Source organism: Nematostella vectensis, chromosome 12, assembly GCF_932526225.1.
Source record: "Nematostella vectensis chromosome 12, jaNemVect1.1, whole genome shotgun sequence".
NCBI lineage: Eukaryota > Metazoa > Cnidaria > Anthozoa > Actiniaria > Edwardsiidae > Nematostella > Nematostella vectensis.
Genome location: NC_064045.1, coordinates 1,770,294 through 1,792,516, shown reverse-complemented (window position 1 = coordinate 1,792,516; position 22,223 = coordinate 1,770,294). Strand labels below are relative to the sequence as shown.

Genomic DNA, 22,223 nt, shown 5'->3' with positions numbered 1-22,223 from the left:
TATTAGCCACTGCATAACTTCAGGCTTAGACACCTGAGCGGTGGCTAATATATGCAGCTAGACGCTTCAGTAGTTTTTAGCCATGCTTACATGCGGGCTTGTCGCGAAGCCGGTTGTCGACAAGCTTCTGTGAATCGACTGTATAAAGATTGGTTTGGGGGGAGACAGAAGTGACATTTCTTAAACACTATACAATTTTATTGAAAGAAAGGCCGATTTCAATTCGTCCGGAAGAAGGACTGAAATAAAAGCCAAAACGTTGGCGTAGTTTTTTTTTTTTTTTTGGTTTTCCCTTATTATCTTCATATACACAACGGAGCAAGGCATCAAATAGAATTTAGAGATCAAAGCTGCTGCTGAAATCATTTTTTATCGAACAATTGTGTGGAAAGTAGCGCCATCGCTTCTTTTTCTCCTAATTGTTTCATATATATGACCTATAGTACGGGGGCCGGTTCCTGAAAAGCCGATTAGCGCTAACACGGGGTTAATTTTGCCCTAACCCACGATAAAATTTTTACCCCCGGATTAGTTAGATGCTAATTAGAATTAACTCTGGGTTAGGTTGGAGGTAAAATCTAACACTGCTCGCGAGGTGGGTTAACTCGCTAACCTACGGTTTAGTTGGCGTAGCACAGGCTTCCCAAACTTTGTAGTAGAACTAAAGATTCATAAAATGAAGTTGCCGATAAAAAAGACGTTACACAAAACCAATGTAGGGATCAAATGTCCTAACATTTCGCTTTGTTATGAGACCTTCGTTGCGATGCTGACACGAAAATTGTGACAGAAGACAGAAAGTTACATGAAATTTATAATTGAAATAAATCTGTCTCTCTAGTGTCACGCACCAAACTCGAATCCTGCAAATGACATTTTTTGGCAATGGAATGGAGGTAATTACAGGCGATGTAGAGGTGTTTTGGGGCTTTTCTGCAAAAATTAAATCACCAAAGGTAAATATTTGAGTTGCTCTCTGTTGATCTACTGTGGGTATCCTGTGTGAATTTTACTCGTCAAACCAGTTTTTCACTCGCTTGATCCAGGGTTAGTAAATCGCGGGGGATCACTTGGCTTTCGGGAACGGTGAGTTATCCGTCGGTTAGCTAACCTACGGTTATCGAATTTTAACCCGGGATTATGCGCTGATCTAGGGTTAAGTTTATCGGCCTCTCAGGAACCGGCCCCCGATCTATGATCTGACTAGTGGGGTAAGGTGGTGCGCCCTCACCAGTGCACTACGCGAATTCAAACCTGCGTGTTCCTGGACAACATCACGCGTGTTCCTGGATAACATCACGCGGGATTTTCGAACTATTCTCTTTCACGTGCATCTTGCGTGACTTTTTCTCGGTCCGTTACAGTCCGTGTTATCTTCTTGTGGGATATGCCAGCGAAAGATCCTCAGACCATTGTCTCATGCGCACGGCTCTTTGCGATTTCTTTAGGCATCATGATCTGAACCAATAATGGTGAACATGTAGCTAGCGATATCACCATAGCAACGATATAAGTAAGGGACTCTAGCATTGTTTGGCTAAACCCTTGAGTGAGCTCGTGACGAGTTTCGTGATTAGCCGCAAACATGCAAATGGACGCGACTGTCACCGTACACACGAAAGGAGCGAAGAGGACGCCGCGAAAATCCGTCTTACTTGGGGCCTCGAATTCCTCAAACATTTCAGGCGATGCTTGGTCTTTAATTTCCAATGCTTGGTCTTTTTGAACTTTTGAACTTTTAAAGAAAAGTTTAACTGCGAAAAAACAAAGGAGTAACATTGGGATAAAAAGAAGAAACACCACCAATATCAAGCTGTAGAGCTGTGTGTTAAAGTCACGATTTCCAGTCAGCATTTGCGGGTATTCTGATAAAGTTTGCATCCAAGTCCAGTCCAAAGTTGATAATTTATTCAATGTCGAGCAAAACATCGGTGAAACCAGGAGTGTCGCAAAAAGCACAACCGTCACTAGTGCTGTACTGGTGTGTTTATATGAATACTGCTCACCCTCTAGATAGCTTTGAATCTTCATACCAACAAGAATGACGAAATTGAACTCAGTCAGAGCGACAAACCAAAATCGCAGCATCGTGAAGACGAGAAATACGCCGATACACAACCCACCTCGGCCATTGACGACAACCAGAGCCGCCTGAGACACCAAGACTCCCACATTCAACAGCCCTTGACTCGTGTAGAGAATCTTGAAGCTCCCGATTTTAAAGAAGTGCTTAACAATGGAGTAAAACAAGAGGAATAGATTATAGACTACACCAATCGTGAGAAAAACGATCGCGCCGATCATACTTTGCTGTGTAACTGAAGTCTTTAAATTCTTTAGCTTTAGCTGATTTGTTGTGTTAGTTCGGTTGAGCCCTCTATTTATCAGGCCGCGCTAATTGGTTGGGCTTATTGTCCTATGGCTTTACAGGTTCCGACCCGGTAGGCGCGTGTATCGTGATCGCGTCTAATCACGGCACATTGCGTGCGCTAAACTCGTGCCGTTATGCTAGTGTTCGCGTGATGGAGGGATTACTACCTCCTCGTGTTAGTATGCATTTCTCGTGTAGCACGAATAAAAAATGTAGAGCAAAAGCTTTGAATAAAAGAAATATTTAAGCTAAATAGCATTTAGATAATTGTCCAGTTTCTTCAGTTCTCGATGATAATAATGGTGGTGATAACAATTATGATAGTCTATTCGAATAATTATTTTTTGCTGCCAATCATATACACAAAAAAGGCCTTTAAGCCGCATTATCACCAGCAAACTGGTGACAATGCGGCCTTAATGGTCCAATGGCCAGAAGAACTTTGCGTGCAGGACGGGGTGTTACATGCATATTTAGAATACTACAAATATATATAGAATCCTACAAATCCTAGGGTATATAGAATGCTACAAATCCTAGAGTATATATAGAATCCTACAAATCCTAGGGTATATATAGAATCCTACAAATCCTAGGGTATATATAGAATCCTACAAATCCTAGGGTATATATAGAATCCTACAAATCCTAGGGTATATATAGAATCCTACAAATCCTAGGGTATATATAGAACCCAACAAATCCTAGGGTATATAATAGAATCCTACAAATCCTTGGGTATATATAAAATCCTACAAATCCTAGGGTATATATAGAATCCTACAAATCCTAGGGTATATATAGAATCCTACAAATCCTAGGGTATATATAAGATCCTACAAATCCTAGGGTATATAATAGAATCCTACAAATCCTTGGGTATATATAAAATCCTACAAATCCTAGGGTATATATAAAATCCTACAAATCCTAGGGTGTATATAGAATCCTACAAATCCTAGGGTATATATAGAAGCCTACAAATCCTAGGGTATATATAAAATCCTACAAATCCTAGGGTATATAATAGAATCCTACAAATCCTTGGGTATATATAAAATCCTACAAATCCTAGGGTATATATTAAAACCTACAAATCCTAGGGTATATATAGAATCCTACAAATCCTAGGGTATATATAGAATCCTACAAATCCTAGGATATGTATAAAATCCTACAAATCCTAGGGTATATATAGAATCCTACAAATCCTAGGGTATATATAGAATCCTGCAAATCTTACAGGGACTGTCACAGACCATTTAAAGGGACTTTAGATTATCGTACGGTTGGAATAACCAGGGGATAACAAAATACTATATGGGATTTTAGATTATCGTACGGTTGGAATAACCAGGAAATGACAAAATACTATATTAGATTATCGTACGGTTGGAATAACCAGGGAATGACAAAATACTATATGGGACTTTAGATTATCGTACGGTTGGAATAACCAGGGAATGTCAAATTACTATATGGGACTTTAGATTATCGTACAGTTGGAATAACCAGGGAATAACAAAATACTATATGGGACTTTAGATTATCGTACGGTTGGAATATCCAGGGAATGACAAAATACTATATGGTACTTTAGATTATCGTACGGTTGGAATAACCAGGGAATAACAAAATACTATATGGGACTTTAGATTATCGTACGGTTGGAATAACCAGGGAATAACAAAATACTATATGGGACTTTAGATTATCGTACGGTTGGAATAACCAGGGAATGACAAAATACTATATGGGACATTAGATTATCGTACGGTTGGAATAACCAGGAAATGACAAAATACTATATGGGACTTTAGATTATCGTACGGTTGGAATAACCAGGTTATAACAAAATACTATATCGGACTTTAGATTATCGTACGGTTGGAATAACCAGGGAATGACAAAATGAGGGAGTGCCCCATCACGGTCTTCTCGAGCTGTAAAACAATGCCTAACCCTGCCCTAGTTTCAGGAATGGTATCCCTGTGGTAAACACCATACGAGAGACGGGATTGGATAGATAGGTAGGTAGGTAGGTAGGTAGGTAGGTAGGTAGGTAGGTAGGTAGGTAGGTAGTTAGGTAGGTAGGTAGGTAGGTAGGTAGGTAGGTAGGTAGGTAGGTAGGTAGGTAGGTAGGTAGGTAGGTAGGTAGGTAGATAGATAGATAGTTTATTAAAAATATGCATTGCAGCCAAAAGGCTGAATTACGCATTATGTACAAAAAAAATAAAAATAATATGAAAAATTTAAATACGACAATAGTTATAAATATTATTATGATAAAATATAATTACTTCCTATAAAAATATATGATAAAAATGTATATAACTACAGCCTAAGTTGTTTGATCATGGAGAATATGAAAGTATTACTAGCCCTTTTTATGCGAAGTCTTGGAACATTAAAACGGCGCTGGTGTCGCAGAGCATATCGGGAGTGATCATTTACAGGCGGCAGAAGAGTACTTAACTTGTGTTTAGGATTATTAATAGTGTCATTAAAAAGCTTGCTGCACAGTAAATTATGATGGTCAAAGATCGGATTGATGTCAATATCCTTCGCTAATTTACACCTTCCTGATGTTATTATTGATACTGCCCTTTTTTCAAGGTGCGCAAACTCATTTTTGAAGTATTGAGGAAGGCTTTTATAAAATACTGGCGCGGCGTAGTCCATAAGGGATCTAACGCATGACGTGTAAAATAATACTAGCTCATGTTGGGGAACGCCAGCTATTTTTAGTTGTGTTAGAAAATAGAGCCTTTTACTAGCCTTTTTCGTGACCTCAGTAACATGGTCGTTCCAATTAAGTTGTTCGTTAACGTAAGACCCAGCAGTTTTACACTGGTGACCACCTCTATCTCTTTACCTTCTACACCTATCGGAGTGAAATCTCTCTCCTGTCTGGCGAAAGAAATTCGGAGTTCTTTACACTTGTCTGCGTTTAGCTGGACTCTATTATCACAAGACCATTCTACCACTTTATCAACTAGCTCCTGCACGTGACTGTCACTGCCTTTCGCAATTACCTCTGACACCGTGGTGTTGTCCACATATTTCCACTGAAGCGCGCTTATATCTAGGTCATTGATCATTGATACGAAAAGCCAAGGGCCTAATTTCGTACTCTGAGGAACGCCGGCGGGGACTGGGCCCCACTCAGAGTAACAATCTGATGCAAATTTAGTACGCTGAGATCTGTTAGATAGGAAATCTATTATCCAGTTAACAATACTAGCTGGAAGATTGCACTGGCTACGTAACTTTTTAACAAGTATACTATGATTTCCCAGGCGGCAGGAAAACGTGATCCACACTTCATGACCCTTTTCATTTCGTCTTTTTCAAAATGCTATACACCTTAAAACAATGATATAGAAAAGAAATTTGAAATAAAAAAATTAATAAAAAGGTTCAAGTGGGATTTCAAATTATTCAAGATTCAAATTATTTAGGGATAAACTAGTGAATGTTGGTTTGTCAAAACCAAGGAAAATGAAATAGAAACATTTGGTTGTAATACGCATTAGGTCTAAGGGTATTTAAGGGAAAAGAACCAATAACCTCTGAATTGCATGTTTTCAGCTATGATTCAATATTTTATTCAAAATAATCGTGAAAATTCTCCAGAGGATAGCTGAGACAACACCATCAAACGAACTCCAATCAAGCCCCTCGTGTTTATTTACCTAGCTGGCATCCTTTACGCAGATGCAGCCTTTGTCTCTCCTATCTAATTCATTCTGCCGTCACTTCTAGCCCATATATGGCTGGAACATTGCTAAATCAGGCTTTTTGCATAACCGAACGTGCAAAGCGCTTATTTGGCTGAGCGCTCATACAGATCACGCTCAAATCGGTCGTGGCGTTGTCGTTAGCGCGCGGTTATCGAGATGAAGTCTCACAAGACAAAGTCTGGTTTCAGTTACCAAGCAATTGCCGCTATCGCTTTGGTTTTTCTGGCAGGTTGGCTCAATTTGTTGATACTTTAAAGTTTCTACCTTTAAACTAAAATTAGCCATAAAACGTTATTTCATTTTAAGAAACACTCTTTTTCTTATATAAGAACGCTTATAATTTTCAGTTGTTGGGCCGTTTTTATTTTGGAGCATTTTAAGCAGAAAATGTTCTTATTAACGATGCTCTTTTAAAATTTAAAAAGTCTAGCGTATATAAAAAATATGATATCCAATGAATTATTAGGAAGAGAATTACACAGATGATCAATAACATTTAAGGTTGCTATAATGTCATTTTGCATTTTAGAACGCACCAGACTAAGAAAGCGCCTTTGTGCCTCGTCATGTTCTCCACTTGTTAGAATTTGGTAAAAGGCTGGACTTTCTTATAAGAAAAGTTCTTATAAAACGAGTAGAGGGTACTCAATCTAAGGGCACTCTTTTTTTATAAGAGCGTCTAACTTTCAGTTGACCCTGAGCCGTTCTTGTTTTTGAGCATTTACCAGTTTACATTTCAGTGAGTATAAAAATAGCACTGCGAGGCATGCATGTGGCTCATGCAACAAGTATAACAGTTAAAAAAATTTTTTACTGTGATTCAAATTAAAATAATTTCTTGATTATGGATTTACCTTAGAATAAACTATTAAAATCGTATACTAAAATTGGATGTTTTTTTATATTTAAAAAGTTATCTAAAACTGTTTTACGATTACTGTTTCAAAACTTTTTATATCGCTTGCTTTTTTGTATTGTTTGAACGACTTGGAAAACATGCCAAATTTCATTTCCGGACAAATAACTGAAACTGCAAACACAAAATTTATCCCAATACTGATAGGTAATAACAGTAGCGGATCTAGGGGGAGGGTTTAGGGGGTTTAACCCCCCCCCCCTTTGGGCTGCCAGAAAGTCATATGTAACAAAAAGATCCCCCCCTCCCCCTTTGTTACTGAGCCAAGCCCACCCTCTAGCGAAAAGCTAGGACTTGTGCACGTAAACAAATTAGATGACGTGATGACATAGTGGCAATGAAATACCCAACGCGGAGATAATCAATAACTACAATAATTACGGGTGTGCTTATCCAACTGAAAAAAACAATATTTTGCTGCTATCTGAGCCTGGAAATGTTCTAAGTATGTTCTAAGAATTTGGTGAAAACTCAGGCTTGACGTCATTATTAAGAAAGCTCTTCTTTATCATACAAACACGCCCTTCATTAAGATAATGGTGTAAAGAATGTACCTCGATCTTATGGTGCGTTTTTTCTCGTCATAGGCAGATTGGAAGAGACTAGTTGACTGCGTAAAAAAAATTGAATAACATCCATCTAAAATACTACTACTGATGATGATGATGGTGGACGTGATGATACGGTTTTTTATAGTGAGTTTACTTCACATAATATATAAAGGAATCTTGTTCAATTAATCCAGAGACTTCTTTTGGATCAGGACCACATCAGAAAAATTAAAGTAGCCATCTAGTTTATCCCCCCTTGAAAATGTGAATGCGTTGCAAGTAGATGAGATTATTTTCTTTGGCTCTCAAAGTGATGTTTTTCAGCATAATAAAAATAGTAATAATAATTATAATGATAATAGTTTAGTAGTAATAAGAGTTCATAATAATAGTGATAATGATAAAATAATAATTTAATATATTTTTCATATTATATTCATACCCTGTTTTTATATTCCGGATTTTCAAAATACTTTTAAGTATTGCCAATAGAAAACCTACCTGTTATGACAGTTAATACGGACCTTGCGACAAAAACCTGTAATCACTTTACCGGATGTCTTTGTACTGTACTGTGCTGTTCTATCCCCTACTTTATTATACACAATGGACTCCAGCCTAGGAGCGAGCTACACATTTCTTGTATTTAGCTCATTCAATATCAGTTAGTCAGGTCTAAACTATCCATTGTCTTCAAGTTGACCTCTAATATTGCTTCAGCTGTTGTCTTAATAGGTCTGTCAATGGGCCGTTCGTCCGCGGCTGTTTCTGGAAATAGCGCGTGTACTTTACCCAAGAAGGTCGGCGATTGTCGTGCCGCCATGCCCAGAGTGTTCTTCAACTCTCAGTCGGGCAAGTGCGAGGACTTTATCTACGGGGGATGCGGAGGCAATGCGAATAATTTCCACACAATGGAAGAGTGCAAGAAGGCTTGTATGAGCTAGGTAAGAGAAGGCCTGTATGTGCTATACTATGTAAGAAAAGGCTTGTATGAGCTAGGTAAGAGAAGGCCTGTATGTGCTATACTATGTAAGAGAAGGCTTGTATGAGCTAGGTAAGAGAAGGCTTGTATGTGCTATACTATGTAAGAGAAGGCTTGTATGAGCTAGGTAAGAGAAGGCCTGTATGTGCTATGCTAGGTAAGAGAAGGCTTGTATTTGCTATGCTATGTAAGAGAAGGCTTGTATGTGCTATGCTATGTAAGAGAAGGCTTGTATGTGCTATGCTATGTAAGAGAAGGCTTGTATGTGCTAGGTAAGAGAAGGCCTGTATGAGCTATGCTATGTAAGATAAGGCTTGTATGTGCTATGCTATGTAAGAGAAGGCCTGTATGAGCTAGGTAAGAGAAGGCTTGTATGTGCTATGCTAGGTAAGAGAAAGCTTGTATGTGCTATGCTATGTAAGAGAAGGCTTGTATGTGCTATGCTATGTAAGAGAAGGCCTGTATGTGCTAGGTAAGAGAAGGCTTGTATGTGCTAGGTAAGAAAAGGCTTGTATGTGCTATACTATGTAAGAGAAGGCTTGTATGTGCTATGCTATGTAAGAGAAGGCTTGTATGTGCTATACTATGTAAGAGAAGGCTTGTATGTGCTATGCTATGTAAGAGAAGGCTTGTATGTGCTATGCTATGTAAGAGAAGGCTTGTATGTGCTATAGGTAAGAGAAGGCTTGTATGTGCTATGCTAGGTAAGAGAAGGCTTGTATGTGCTATGCTAGGTAAGAAAAGGCTTGTATGTGCTATCCTATGTAAGAGAAGGCTTGTATGTGCTATGCTATGTAAGAGAAGGCTTGTATGTGCTATGCTATGTTAGAGAAGGCTTGTATGTGCTATGCTATGTAAGAGAAGGCTTGTATGTGCTATACTATGTAAGAGAAGGCTTGTATGTGCTATGCTATGTAAGAGAAGGCTTGTATGTGCTATGCTATGTTAGAGAAGGCTTGTATGTGCTATGCTATGTAAGAGAAGGCTTGTATGTGCTATACTATGTAAGAGAAGGCTTGTATGTGCTATGCTATGTAAGAGAAGGCTTGTATGTGCTATGCTATGTTAGAGAAGGCTTGTATGTGCTATGCTATGTAAGGGAAGGCTTGTATGTGCTATGCTATGTAAGAGAAGGCTTGTATGAGCTATGCTATGTAAGAGAAGGCTTGTATGTGCTATGCTATGTAAGAGAAGGCTTGTATGTGCTATGCTATGTAAGAGAAGGCTTGTATGTGCTATGCTATGTTAGAGAAGGCTTGTATGTGCTATGCTATGTAAGAGAAGGCTTGTATGTGCTATACTATGTAAGAGAAGGCTTGTATGTGCTATGCTATGTAAGAGAAGGCTTGTATGTGCTATGCTATGTTAGAGAAGGCTTGTATGTGCTATGCTATGTAAGAGAAGGCTTGTATGTGCTATACTATGTAAGAGAAGGCTTGTATGTGCTATGCTATGTAAGAGAAGGCTTGTATGTGCTATGCTATGTTAGAGAAGGCTTGTATGTGCTATGCTATGTAAGGGAAGGCTTGTATGTGCTATGCTATGTAAGAGAAGGCTTGTATGAGCTATGCTATGTAAGAGAAGGCTTGTATGTGCTATGCTATGTAAGAGAAGGCTTGTATGTGCTATGCTATGTAAGAGAAGGCCTGTATGTGCTAGGTAAGAGAAGGCCTGTATGTGCTATACTATGTAAGAGAAGGCTTGTATGAGCTAGGTAAGAGAAGGCCTGTATGTGCTATGCTAGGTAAGAGAAGGCTTGTATTTGCTATGCTATGTAAGAGAAGGCTTGTATGTGCTATGCTATGTAAGAGAAGGCTTGTATGTGCTATGCTATGTAAGAGAAGGCTTGTATGTGCTAGGTAAGAGAAGGCCTGTATGAGCTATGCTATGTAAGATAAGGCTTGTATGTGCTATGCTATGTAAGAGAAGGCCTGTATGAGCTAGGTAAGAGAAGGCTTGTATGTGCTATGCTAGGTAAGAGAAAGCTTGTATGTGCTATGCTATGTAAGAGAAGGCTTGTATGTGCTATGCTATGTAAGAGAAGGCCTGTATGTGCTAGGTAAGAGAAGGCTTGTATGTGCTAGGTAAGAAAAGGCTTGTATGTGCTATACTATGTAAGAGAAGGCTTGTATGTGCTATGCTATGTAAGAGAAGGCTTGTATGTGCTATACTATGTAAGAGAAGGCTTGTATGTGCTATGCTATGTAAGAGAAGGCTTGTATGTGCTATGCTATGTAAGAGAAGGCTTGTATGTGCTATAGGTAAGAGAAGGCTTGTATGTGCTATGCTAGGTAAGAGAAGGCTTGTATGTGCTATGCTAGGTAAGAAAAGGCTTGTATGTGCTATCCTATGTAAGAGAAGGCTTGTATGTGCTATGCTATGTAAGAGAAGGCTTGTATGTGCTATGCTATGTTAGAGAAGGCTTGTATGTGCTATGCTATGTAAGAGAAGGCTTGTATGTGCTATACTATGTAAGAGAAGGCTTGTATGTGCTATGCTATGTAAGAGAAGGCTTGTATGTGCTATGCTATGTTAGAGAAGGCTTGTATGTGCTATGCTATGTAAGAGAAGGCTTGTATGTGCTATACTATGTAAGAGAAGGCTTGTATGTGCTATGCTATGTAAGAGAAGGCTTGTATGTGCTATGCTATGTTAGAGAAGGCTTGTATGTGCTATGCTATGTAAGGGAAGGCTTGTATGTGCTATGCTATGTAAGAGAAGGCTTGTATGAGCTATGCTATGTAAGAGAAGGCTTGTATGTGCTATGCTATGTAAGAGAAGGCTTGTATGTGCTATGCTATGTAAGAGAAGGCCTGTATGTGCTAGGTAAGAGAAGGCCTGTATGTGCTAGGTAAGAGAAGGCCTGTATGTGCTATGCTAGGTAAGAGAAGGCCTGTATGTGCTATGCTATGTAAGAGAAGGCTTGTATGAGCTATGCTATGTAAGAGAAGGCCTGTATGAGCTATGCTATGTAAGAGAAGGCTTGTATGTGCTATGCTATGTAAGAGAAGGCTTGTATGTGCTATGCTATGTAAGAGAAGGCTTGTATGTGCTAGGTAAGAGAAGGCCGGTATGTGCTATGCTATGTAAGAGAAAGCCTGTATGTGCTATTCTATGTAAGATAAGGCTTGTATGTGCTATGCTATGTAAGATAAGGCTTGTATGTGCTATGCTATGTAAGAGAAGGCCTGTATGAGCTAGGTAAGAGAAGGCCTGTATGAGCTATGCTATGTAAGATAAGGCTTGTATGTGCTATGCTATGTAAGAGAAGGCCTGTATGAGCTAGGTAAGAGAAGGCTTGTATGTGCTATGCTAGGTAAGAGAAAGCTTGTATGTGCTATGCTATGTAAGAGAAGGCTTGTATGTGCTATGCTATGTAAGAGAAGGCCTGTATGTGCTAGGTAAGAGAAGGCTTGTATGTGCTAGGTAAGAAAAGGCTTGTATGTGCTATACTATGTAAGAGAAGGCTTGTATGTGCTATGCTATGTAAGAGAAGGCTTGTATGTGCTATACTATGTAAGAGAAGGCTTGTATGTGCTATGCTATGTAAGAGAAGGCTTGTATGTGCTATGCTATGTAAGAGAAGGCTTGTATGTGCTATAGGTAAGAGAAGGCTTGTATGTGCTATGCTAGGTAAGAGAAGGCTTGTATGTGCTATGCTAGGTAAGAAAAGGCTTGTATGTGCTATCCTATGTAAGAGAAGGCTTGTATGTGCTATGCTATGTAAGAGAAGGCTTGTATGTGCTATGCTATGTTAGAGAAGGCTTGTATGTGCTATGCTATGTAAGAGAAGGCTTGTATGTGCTATACTATGTAAGAGAAGGCTTGTATGTGCTATGCTATGTAAGAGAAGGCTTGTATGTGCTATGCTATGTTAGAGAAGGCTTGTATGTGCTATGCTATGTAAGAGAAGGCTTGTATGTGCTATACTATGTAAGAGAAGGCTTGTATGTGCTATGCTATGTAAGAGAAGGCTTGTATGTGCTATGCTATGTTAGAGAAGGCTTGTATGTGCTATGCTATGTAAGGGAAGGCTTGTATGTGCTATGCTATGTAAGAGAAGGCTTGTATGAGCTATGCTATGTAAGAGAAGGCTTGTATGTGCTATGCTATGTAAGAGAAGGCTTGTATGTGCTATGCTATGTAAGAGAAGGCCTGTATGTGCTAGGTAAGAGAAGGCCTGTATGTGCTAGGTAAGAGAAGGCCTGTATGTGCTATGCTAGGTAAGAGAAGGCCTGTATGTGCTATGCTATGTAAGAGAAGGCTTGTATGAGCTATGCTATGTAAGAGAAGGCCTGTATGAGCTATGCTATGTAAGAGAAGGCTTGTATGTGCTATGCTATGTAAGAGAAGGCTTGTATGTGCTATGCTATGTAAGAGAAGGCTTGTATGTGCTAGGTAAGAGAAGGCCGGTATGTGCTATGCTATGTAAGAGAAAGCCTGTATGTGCTATTCTATGTAAGATAAGGCTTGTATGTGCTATGCTATGTAAGAGAAGGCCTGTATGTGCTATGCTATGTAAGAGAAAGCTTGTATGTGCTATCCTATGTAATATAAGGCTTGTATGTGCTATTCTATGTAAGATAAGGCTTGTATGGCTATTCTATGTAAGATAAGGCTTGTATGTGCTATGCTATGTAAGAGAAGGCTTGTATGTTCTATCCTATGTAAGAGAAGGCTTGTATGTGCTAGGTAAGAGAAGGCTTGTATGTGCTATGCTATGTAAGAGAAGGCCTGTATGTGCTATGCTATGTAAGAGAAGGCTTGTATGTGCTATGCTAGGTAGGATAAGGCTTGTATGTGCTATGCTATGTAAGAGAAGGCTTGTATGTGCTATGCTATGTAAGAGAAGGCTTGTATGTGCTATGCTATGTAAGAGAAGGCTTGTATGTGCTATGCTATGTAAGAGAAGGCTTGTATGTGCTATAGGTAAGAGAAGGCTTGTATGTGCTATGCTAGGTAAGAGAAGGCTTGTATGTGCTATGCTAGGTAAGAAAAGGCTTGTATGTGCTATCCTATGTAAGAGAAGGCTTGTATGTGCTATGCTATGTAAGAGAAGGCTTGTATGTGCTATGCTATGTTAGAGAAGGCTTGTATGTGCTATGCTATGTAAGAGAAGGCTTGTATGTGCTATACTATGTAAGAGAAGGCTTGTATGTGCTATGCTATGTAAGAGAAGGCTTGTATGTGCTATGCTATGTTAGAGAAGGCTTGTATGTGCTATGCTATGTAAGAGAAGGCTTGTATGTGCTATGCTATGTTAGAGAAGGCTTGTATGTGCTATGCTATGTAAGAGAAGGCTTGTATGTGCTATGCTATGTAAGAGAAGGCTTGTATGAGCTATGCTATGTAAGAGAAGGCTTGTATGTGCTATGCTATGTAAGAGAAGGCTTGTATGTGCTATGCTATGTAAGAGAAGGCCTGTATGTGCTAGGTAAGAGAAGGCCTGTATGTGCTATGCTAGGTAAGAGAAGGCCTGTATGTGCTATGCTATGTAAGAGAAGGCTTGTATGAGCTATGCTATGTAAGAGAAGGCCTGTATGAGCTATGCTATGTAAGAGAAGGCTTGTATGTGCTATGCTATGTAAGAGAAGGCTTGTATGTGCTATGCTAGGTAAGAGAAGGCTTGTATGTGCTATTCTATGTAAGAGAAGGCCTGTATGTGCTATGCTATGTAAGAGAAGGCCTGTATGTGCTATGCTAGGTAAGAGAAGGCTTGTATTTGCTATGCTATGTAAGAGAAGGCTTGTATGTGCTATGCTATGTAAGAGAAAGCTTGTATGTGCTATGCTATGTAATATAAGGCTTGTATGTGCTATTCTATGTAAGATAAGGCCTGTATGGCTATGCTATGTAAGATAAGGCTTGTATGTGCTATGCTATGTAAGAGAAGGCTTGTATGTGCTATGCTATGTAAGAGAAAGCTTGTATGTGCTATGCTATGTAATATAAGGCTTGTATGTGCTATTCTATGTAAGAGAAAGCTTGTATGTGCTATGCTATGTAAGAGAAGGCTTGTATGTGCTATGCTATGTAAGAGAAGGCTTGTATGTGCTATCCTAGGCTTGTATGTGCTATTCTATGTAAGATAAGGCTTGTATGTGCTATTCTATGTAAGATAACGCTTGTATGTGCTATGCTATGCTATGTGAGAGAACAGGCCCGTAACCAGGATTTTTTTTTGGGGGGGTGGGGGTACGTAATCTGAAAAAGTTGACCTAATTTTTCTGGGGGAGGGGGGGGGAGAGGGAGTTTTCAGTGTGGCGGCTCAGGTACCGAGGTAGCCGCGCCTTCAATAAGATTTACTACTAGATGCCATGAACATATTCATACTTTAGTTTTTGTTTGTAGGCTGTCCGGTGCCAGAAGGAGCAGACGCCAAAACACGAATCTGTTTGATGTGAAATGTCTGAAATAAATTCTGCATTGTACATAGTCTTAGAGTATTTTATCGAGTTATTAAAGAACTAAAATCTTATGTGCAATAGACATGCTATAGCTTGCTTGTCATCCACTATCCCATGTCTATCATCCCGTATCTTTTATCCCGTATCACGTATCTTTTATCCCGTGTTTCATGTCCTTTATCCCGTATACCGCGTCCTTTCTCCCGTATACCGTGTCCTTTTTCCCGGAGCCCGTATACCGTGTCCTTTACCTCGCATACCGTTTCCTTTATCCCGTATCCCTGGTCCTTTATCTCGAATACCGTGTTCTTTTATCCTTATCTCGTTTCCCATGTCCTTTATCCCGTATACCGTGTCCTTTTTCCCGTATACCATGTCCCTTTTCCCGTACCCCGTATACCGTGTTCATTATCCTCTGTCCCGTGTCCTTTATCCCGTATACCATGTCCCTTTTCCCGTACCCCGTATACCGTGTTCATTATCCTCTGTCCCGTGTCCTTTATCCCGTATACCGTGTCTTTTATCATCTACCCGTGTCCTTTATCCCGTATACCGTGTCTTTTATCATCTACCCGCGTCCTTTATCCCGTATACCGTGTCTTTTATCATCTACCCGCGTCCTTTATCCCGTATACCGTGTCTTTTATCATCTACCCCGCGTCCTTTATCCCGTATACCGTGTCTTTTATCATCTACCCCGCGTCCTTTATCCCGTATACCGTGTCTTTTATCATCTTCCCGCGTCCTTAAAACTCCCGAATTCCTTATCCCGCATCCCGTTCCTCACGTCCTGTATCCCGAATCCCGTGCCAAGTGGCCTTCGTCCCGCATCCCGCGTCTCCTGCCCCGCATCCCGCATAACATCCCGCGTAACATCCCGCAGAAGACGACACTCAACAACACACACGCGCGTTTTTTGATGACGTCATCTTGTCTATCTACATATAAAGGAAAGCTTGAAGCTTGAATTACGATACGGTGTGGTTCTTCATAGAAATGTGATGTATATAACAACCAATAAGGAAGCATCTATCTTGAAAACATATACGTTTTCGCGATTAGAAATACAATAATCTGGAGGCCTGTGGTTTTACACCGAAGAGAGGCTCAAACGGGCACGTTTTGGCGGAAATGCTATGAGGTAATTTAATCAATTTTAGAGGTTGCTGTCATGTGTGTTCTATTGTTTACAAAATTTTGAAGGGGAGAACGCGCACGCCTGTTTGATGATGGTATAAAACGACAGGTCTCCCAAGTACTGTAATTTTAACCGAGAAAAAGTATATTGCATTGCAAAAATATAAAACAGTTTGAAACCTGATCCTCATGATGATTTTTGCATCGCAAAATTGTAAAAAGAATTTTAAATATCAGTTGTAATAAAAGTTTTTAATGTGTAATTGCGCTCGAGTATTACAAAAACTCCCATCATAATAACTAGCCATAGCTGTAAGGGCATACTCTAGAACCCCATCAGCACTTGTCGAGCCACCGATAGACGAGCTGTGCTAATGGTTAGCAACCTAGTCATTGTCCTTTATTAATCCGCGGGTGCCTCAGGCGCCTTGCACAGATAAGGGTAACCTAACGGGACAAATATCGTAATTCCGGATATACGTGTGATCATAATTTTTTCCAGCAACAATTTAAATCAATTTTCTTTTTTTTTCTTTTTCAGAGTTGTGCTGTCTAGATCATGATTATTTTGAATTTCTATTAATAATAAGAAGAAAAAATTTTTTTTTGGCGATTCACGCCAAAATTCCATGCCTTTTTGGTGATTCTGTGATCAAAACGTGCATTAAAAAAGAATTCATTTTTATTTCGCCTCTTTTATTTGCTGTCTTTTCTAATCTAGATTCATGTCAGCGAAATTCGACGTCTCTTTCCTGACTATACACCACCTGCTATAACATTAATTACCACGGAATAATTGGGCCTTATGCAGGATAATTCCATATTTCCTTTAGGCAAATTTCGGCGTGGGTAAGAACTGATGAAACCGATTCTAAAATATATAGAAGATCTTTGAACACCTTTTGCCATTTCTTTTTAAAAAAACTGTTTTGTAGTTTGCCACCAAAGTCGTTATCATCACAACTCGTGAAGCGTTCATAATACAAGTTTTTTTTTTGCAATGCTTTACTTCTTTTGTTGGTAAATGTGTTAGGAAGTCTGTTTTCAGAGTATTAAGAAGTTTTGAAGATAGCTAAATTATGACAATTCTAGAAAAAATAAAATGAAAAAATAATGATAATAACAACTAAGAAATATTTGCGTCATGCTTTTTGGGTGGACCCTTACACTAAGTTAGTTTTAACGTAGTGCATAAGCACTTTATCGTTCTTTAGAGAGATTAGCGGGGAGCATGTACAAATGTTGACCAAAAACTCCTTAAATATCCACTTGCGTGTGTTTATAGCGTCCACAAAAGCTCTTCACAATCCGAGCATCTTTTATTACCTAAGTCCTGTTCGGGTGATTCTCCCTCATCCTGATTCCATGCGATTTCCCCACTTGTTTTCTCCGCGGATCCACATTGCTGTAGATGTGATAGACGCTGAATTGCGCACGCGCCAAACACCCATTATAGACTCTGTGCTTAGGCTTGCTAATGCTGTAAAATCGCGTAAATGAACCGGACGGGATTTTTTAATTGATTAATATCGATTTCCTAACAGATTAAACAAACTATGCGACAAAAGTTCATTAAAAAATGGTTTCCCGGTCCATAATGAGTAAATAAGGACTACTTTTCTACCGGCTTTTGTTATCAGTGACATGTTTAAGACGAGAACTGTTAGGAAACAAGGGTGTCATTAGTGAGAATGAAGATAATTGGATGTAACTGTGCAAGCGATATAAGTTGAAGATTCGCAGACGAGTTCACATCGCCGTAGAGCCGGACCGACGAGAAAGTTCTACCTGACGAAGAGGAATCTTCACCAGAATCTTGAAGGTAAATGTCAAACGACGTCTTTGCATTTTCTCTGAGCTTGTGTTTTTAAATCTGATTAAGAACGCTTAATAAAGCAGAAACCACCAAAACAGATCATACTAATTTTCTGATTACACCGATAAGGGGGATGTCCTCTGGGGAAGGCGATTTTCTTTCTTTTCCTCGTGCTCCCATTGTCGACTTTTCCATTTTTTCACCTTTATCCGGTGTTAAGCTATCACGTTCTTTTGGCGTAAAAAGTAGCGATTTCTTTTAAATATTTTGATTACGTGTTGACCAAATAAGTTATACATCCTTGATGAACTACGATAGTAAAAAAAAATCAACGCAGATTTAAAACATGGAAAAAAGAAATAGTAGAACATTACAAATTCAAAATACTGTGAATTTATTTGAGAATGATATAAAAAGAGATAGAGCATTGATATCTTTTAAAGTCGCTATATTCTCTTGTTTGTTACAAAGAGGGTGTGTTTTAAAAACGTCTTTAATCAGTCCAAAATGGAGAGAATCCATCTTGTTATTTTACTATCTCTTGTGATTATTTGCAGCTGTCCTTTGTAAAGTCCAATTCGCCATATTTAGGTTAATGTCCCTAAAGATAAAAAAGATAAAGTGTGAGAAACATCCTCTTTTTGTAAAAAAAAATTGCCACCAATGAAAACCAATATGTATTAGACCTGAAGGCCTTTTCACCGTAATCAACGTGTTTCCCCTCATGACAGACTGTCTTGGTAGATTTCCTATTTATTAATTGAGTGACCTACTGTCAAAACCCACGCTTTCTATATTACTGTACGAAGCACTTTTGAATCTTTCTTGACGAGATTATTTCAAGTAACGCGGTTTAAACAAGAAAAGATTTTCGCAGTGAGTTTCTAAGCCTTATTATAAATTTTTGATCAAAATGTTCTTCGGCAAGATAAATAAGAAGAGCCAAGGTTCTTGTGCTCAGGTAAAATGCACCAGAAATGTGGACGGATGCATGGATTTGATGTATATGTATATGTATCTCTTCGGAGCAAGGCGCGCAACTAGACGCGAATACTAAGACATACTTATCATGTGAACTTGCTTGTACTTGAACATAAACACAGCTCAGTTATGTATTGTTACCCTTGACCGCTAAGTAATTAACTCAACTCATTCTTTTATCATAGCTAATGACTGTTTTACTTTTTGTTTTGTTCTCAGAAAATGCGGCTGTACTTGTTTGTTCCAGTTTTCGCTCTAGTCCTAGCAGTCGAGGGGGCCTCGGACGAGAAGCGCGACTCCAAGCAGCCACCAATAGATTTATCCCCCGCTGCTTATTTCCATATAAGGGGGAAGCGTACCCACAATGCACCGCCGTTGGACTTGAGTGGTCCTGCGTACTTCCACATCCGGGGCAAACGTACTGCTAAGCAACCACCCTACCTTGACCTTGGAGAGCCGTCTTTCTTTCACATTCGAGGAAAAAGAACGGAGGGCCCACCTTACATAGACTTGACTGAGCCCTCGTTCTTCCACATTCGAGGAAAGCGGTCATCCGAACAGCCGCCACTTGATTTAGGCCCCGCCTATTTCCATATAAGAGGAAAGCGTACAAAGAATCCACCTATTGATCTTGGGCCGGCTTATTTTCACATCCGGGGAAAGCGATTATCCGGGGAACAACCACCATACCTCGATCTAACGCCAGCCTACTTCCATATAAGGGGAAAGCGCACGCAACAACCACCTATGATTGATTTATCTGAGCCCGCGTTCTTCCATATCAGAGGTCGACGTGCAGTAGAGCAGCCGCCGTATCTTGATCTGACGCCATCGTACTTCCATATAAGGGGGAAGAGGACAGAGTACCCACCGTTCCTTGAGTTGGGGCAGCCTTCGTACTTCCACATCAGAGGGAGAAGAGTAAGTAGATGGGGCAGCCTTCGTATTCCACATCAGGGGGAGAAGAGTAAGTAGATGGGGCAGCCTTCGTATTCCACATCAGAGGGAGAAGAGTAAGTAGATGGGCAGCCTTCGTATTCCACATCAGGGGGAGAAGAGTAAGTAGATGAGGCAGCCTTCGTATTCCACATCAGGGGAAGAAGAGTAAGTAGATGGGGCAGCCTTCGTATTCCACATCAGGGGGAGAAGAGTAAGTAGATGGGGCAGCCTTCGTATTCCACATCAGGGGGAGAAGAGCAAGTAGATGGGGCAGCCTTCGTATTCCACATCAGGGGGAGAAGAGTAAGTAGATGGGGCAGCCTTCGTATTCCACATCAGGGGGAGAAGAGTAAGTAGATGGGGCAGCCTTCGTATTCCACATCAGGGTTAGAAGAGTAAGTAGATGGGGCAGCCTTCGTATTCCACATCAGGGGGAGAAGAGTAATTAGATGGGCAGCCTTCGTATTCCACATCAGGGGAATACTTTTTTTAAATTTCCTTGTTAGTTTCCCATTTCTGTTTTTACGAAGATCTTATAAACAGCCCAAACGTAGAAGCAAATATCTCATACATGGAAGAAACTGTGCATCAAAACTGAAAATTTATTACCTATCGATTATAATTTCGGATCGAACTTAAAATTCTATGAAAACGTTTCTTTCCTGTTGAAATAAAAGCAATCGAATACAGCTATTTCGAGCAGAGCTCCCTGGGGCCGGTTCCTAGAAAGCAGGTTAGCACTAACCCAGGGATAAATACGGCTATCTCGACTTTTGATTGGATAAAAAGTGCTTTTATTCCTTGGTTAGCGTTAACCTGATTTCTAGGAACCCGGCTCTGTACGCTTATTTTAATCATTTACCTAACTCAAACCTACTTGTATTTTATAGTATTTTTATCCCCTTGTTGAATCTCCTGGAAAAGTCGACAGGAATCTTTGGTTTTGTCGATTTTAAGTGTACTTTACTGCAAGTATTTAGCCAACCGCAAGGCGTTTGGTTTTATCTCTCCGAAGCTCGCTATTTTGTCGCCATTTTGAAAAATTCGAACGCGCTTTTTTCAGACCAAGGGTCGTCCTACTCCTCCGCGTCCAAAATGGCCAATATAGCAACTCCGGGATTTCTCGCCGAATAAAAAACTACAGATAGGCTAGCAAGAATTGGTTCGGTTGGTGGCACCAAATCAATAAAACTCGTTTAACTTGATCAGTTTTGTTGTATTCACATATCTTATAATGCCTTGATTTTGTCCTACTCTAGGCGGAGAAAACAACGAAAGACTGACTCTACTAAATGATGCTTCTACGCATGCGCGGAACTACTGCGGCTTATGGACGTGTTTGAGGGCAGCACAGGCCCGCTAGGACTTCTGGGATTCTCCAGAAAACAGCATGGCAAGGGCAAAGAAGAAATAGTTTAAAGATATAATTTCAAAGGTTGTAGGCAGCATTTCGAGAGATTGTTTTTAGTTTATTGATGTATTGTATATGTGAATTAAACGATGGAAAAATTGTGAGGACTAATTTTGTATGTGAGGTTTTAAGCGCTAAAACCTTAACTATTACGTCCTTGTTAAAATCTGATTCTATATTCGACTAAAAGGATACTAGGGCGCAATTTCGCAAACAATTTTTTTCTTGTTAAGGTTATCTTGATTAATCTGTCAGTAAGATTAGTCTATTTCGGCTTTTGCATATTTATATTTTCTTTATTAGCTTTGTATTTTACACTCAAACGAAAAGAAAACTACGGAAAGCATCACGCACGAGAGGTGTCAAGGTGATCGCGGGCTCAAAGGGGGACTAGTTTTTTAGATTAATTAGGTTTCTAACCCGAATTAAGCCCACTGGTCATGTTTATGAGGTTTCATATTATGTTTAAGATAGATAGATATATAGGTAGATGTGTTTAAATACCTCTTGCAGGATACAACTGAATTACAGGTTGGGGCGCTAATTTAAAAAACACGAAAATTTGGGTTTGAGTGATTAGAAAAGCTTTATTTTTCTATGTTTCTAGGGATATGTACTCCTAGGAAAAGAAAACAAATAAATTACGAATCTTGAATTATTTTTGCGCAGATGCCCTTTTTGTGGCAATTTCTCATTATCAAGTTATTGGTATTTTATTGGCAAAATAATCAGTCACCGCAAAAAGTCGTGCATGTGAGGTTTTTTTGAGTATCTAATATCCTAATATCTTTACTCTACTAGAGAAATGTCGGATACTTTCGCAAGCTATTACAAAATAGTTTAAAAAACATCAGCACTGGCTTCTTTGGCTACCTGTGTCACTGTTTTAAAAATACCCGCTAGGGAGGGGTGCGGTTAGTGCTGTTTTATGTTATTTTTTCAGCCACCTGTTTGAATTAAACACACGAG

General features: G+C 39.6%; 2 protein-coding genes across 5 annotated transcripts; one reads left to right on the top strand and one right to left on the bottom strand.

The window, feature by feature from the left end:
• Positions 1-351: 351 nt before the first annotated feature.
• On the bottom strand, positions 352-2,613 carry LOC125557132. Of its 2 annotated transcripts, none has more exons than XM_048719449.1 (2): positions 2,007-2,613; positions 352-1,754 (listed from the first exon to the last, which is right to left on the bottom strand). In XM_048719449.1, exons 1-2 carry the CDS (start codon positions 2,302-2,304, stop codon positions 1,405-1,407), a joined length of 648 nt encoding a protein of 215 aa, XP_048575406.1. In that variant the 5' UTR covers positions 2,305-2,613; the 3' UTR covers positions 352-1,404. The 2 variants fall into 2 exon arrangements, with proteins under 2 accessions (XP_048575406.1, XP_048575407.1); XM_048719450.1 differs by having other exon boundaries at positions 2,124-2,613.
• A 15,177-nt stretch (positions 2,614-17,790) lies between these two features.
• On the top strand, positions 17,791-21,355 carry LOC116610349. Of its 3 annotated transcripts, none has more exons than XM_048720231.1 (3): positions 17,791-17,929; positions 19,124-19,871; positions 21,103-21,355. In XM_048720231.1, the coding sequence occupies exons 2-3, from the start codon at positions 19,127-19,129 to the stop codon at positions 21,204-21,206; spliced, it is 849 nt and encodes a 282-aa protein (XP_048576188.1). In that variant the 5' UTR covers positions 17,791-17,929; positions 19,124-19,126; the 3' UTR covers positions 21,207-21,355. The 3 variants fall into 3 exon arrangements, with proteins under 3 accessions (XP_048576188.1, XP_048576189.1, XP_032227076.2); XM_048720232.1 differs by having other exon boundaries at positions 19,124-19,917; XM_032371185.2 differs by having other exon boundaries at positions 17,792-17,929; positions 19,124-19,825.
• Positions 21,356-22,223: the final 868 nt, after the last annotated feature.

Bases quoted from the DNA above. Each gene is read 5' to 3' on its own strand.
- LOC125557132 (XM_048719449.1), bottom strand. From the start codon at position 2,304: ATGATCGGCGCGATCGTTTTTCTCACGATTGGTGTAGTCTATAATCTA. The intron at 1,755-2,006 runs GTGAGCAGTATT...GTTTTTTCGCAG, and splicing joins GATTCAAAGCTATCTAGAGG to TTAAACTTTTCTTTAAAAGT.
- LOC116610349 (XM_048720231.1), top strand. From the start codon at position 19,127: ATGCGGCTGTACTTGTTTGTTCCAGTTTTCGCTCTAGTCCTAGCAGTC. The intron at 19,872-21,102 runs GTAAGTAGATGG...GTCCTACTCTAG, and splicing joins TCCACATCAGGGGGAGAAGA to GCGGAGAAAACAACGAAAGA.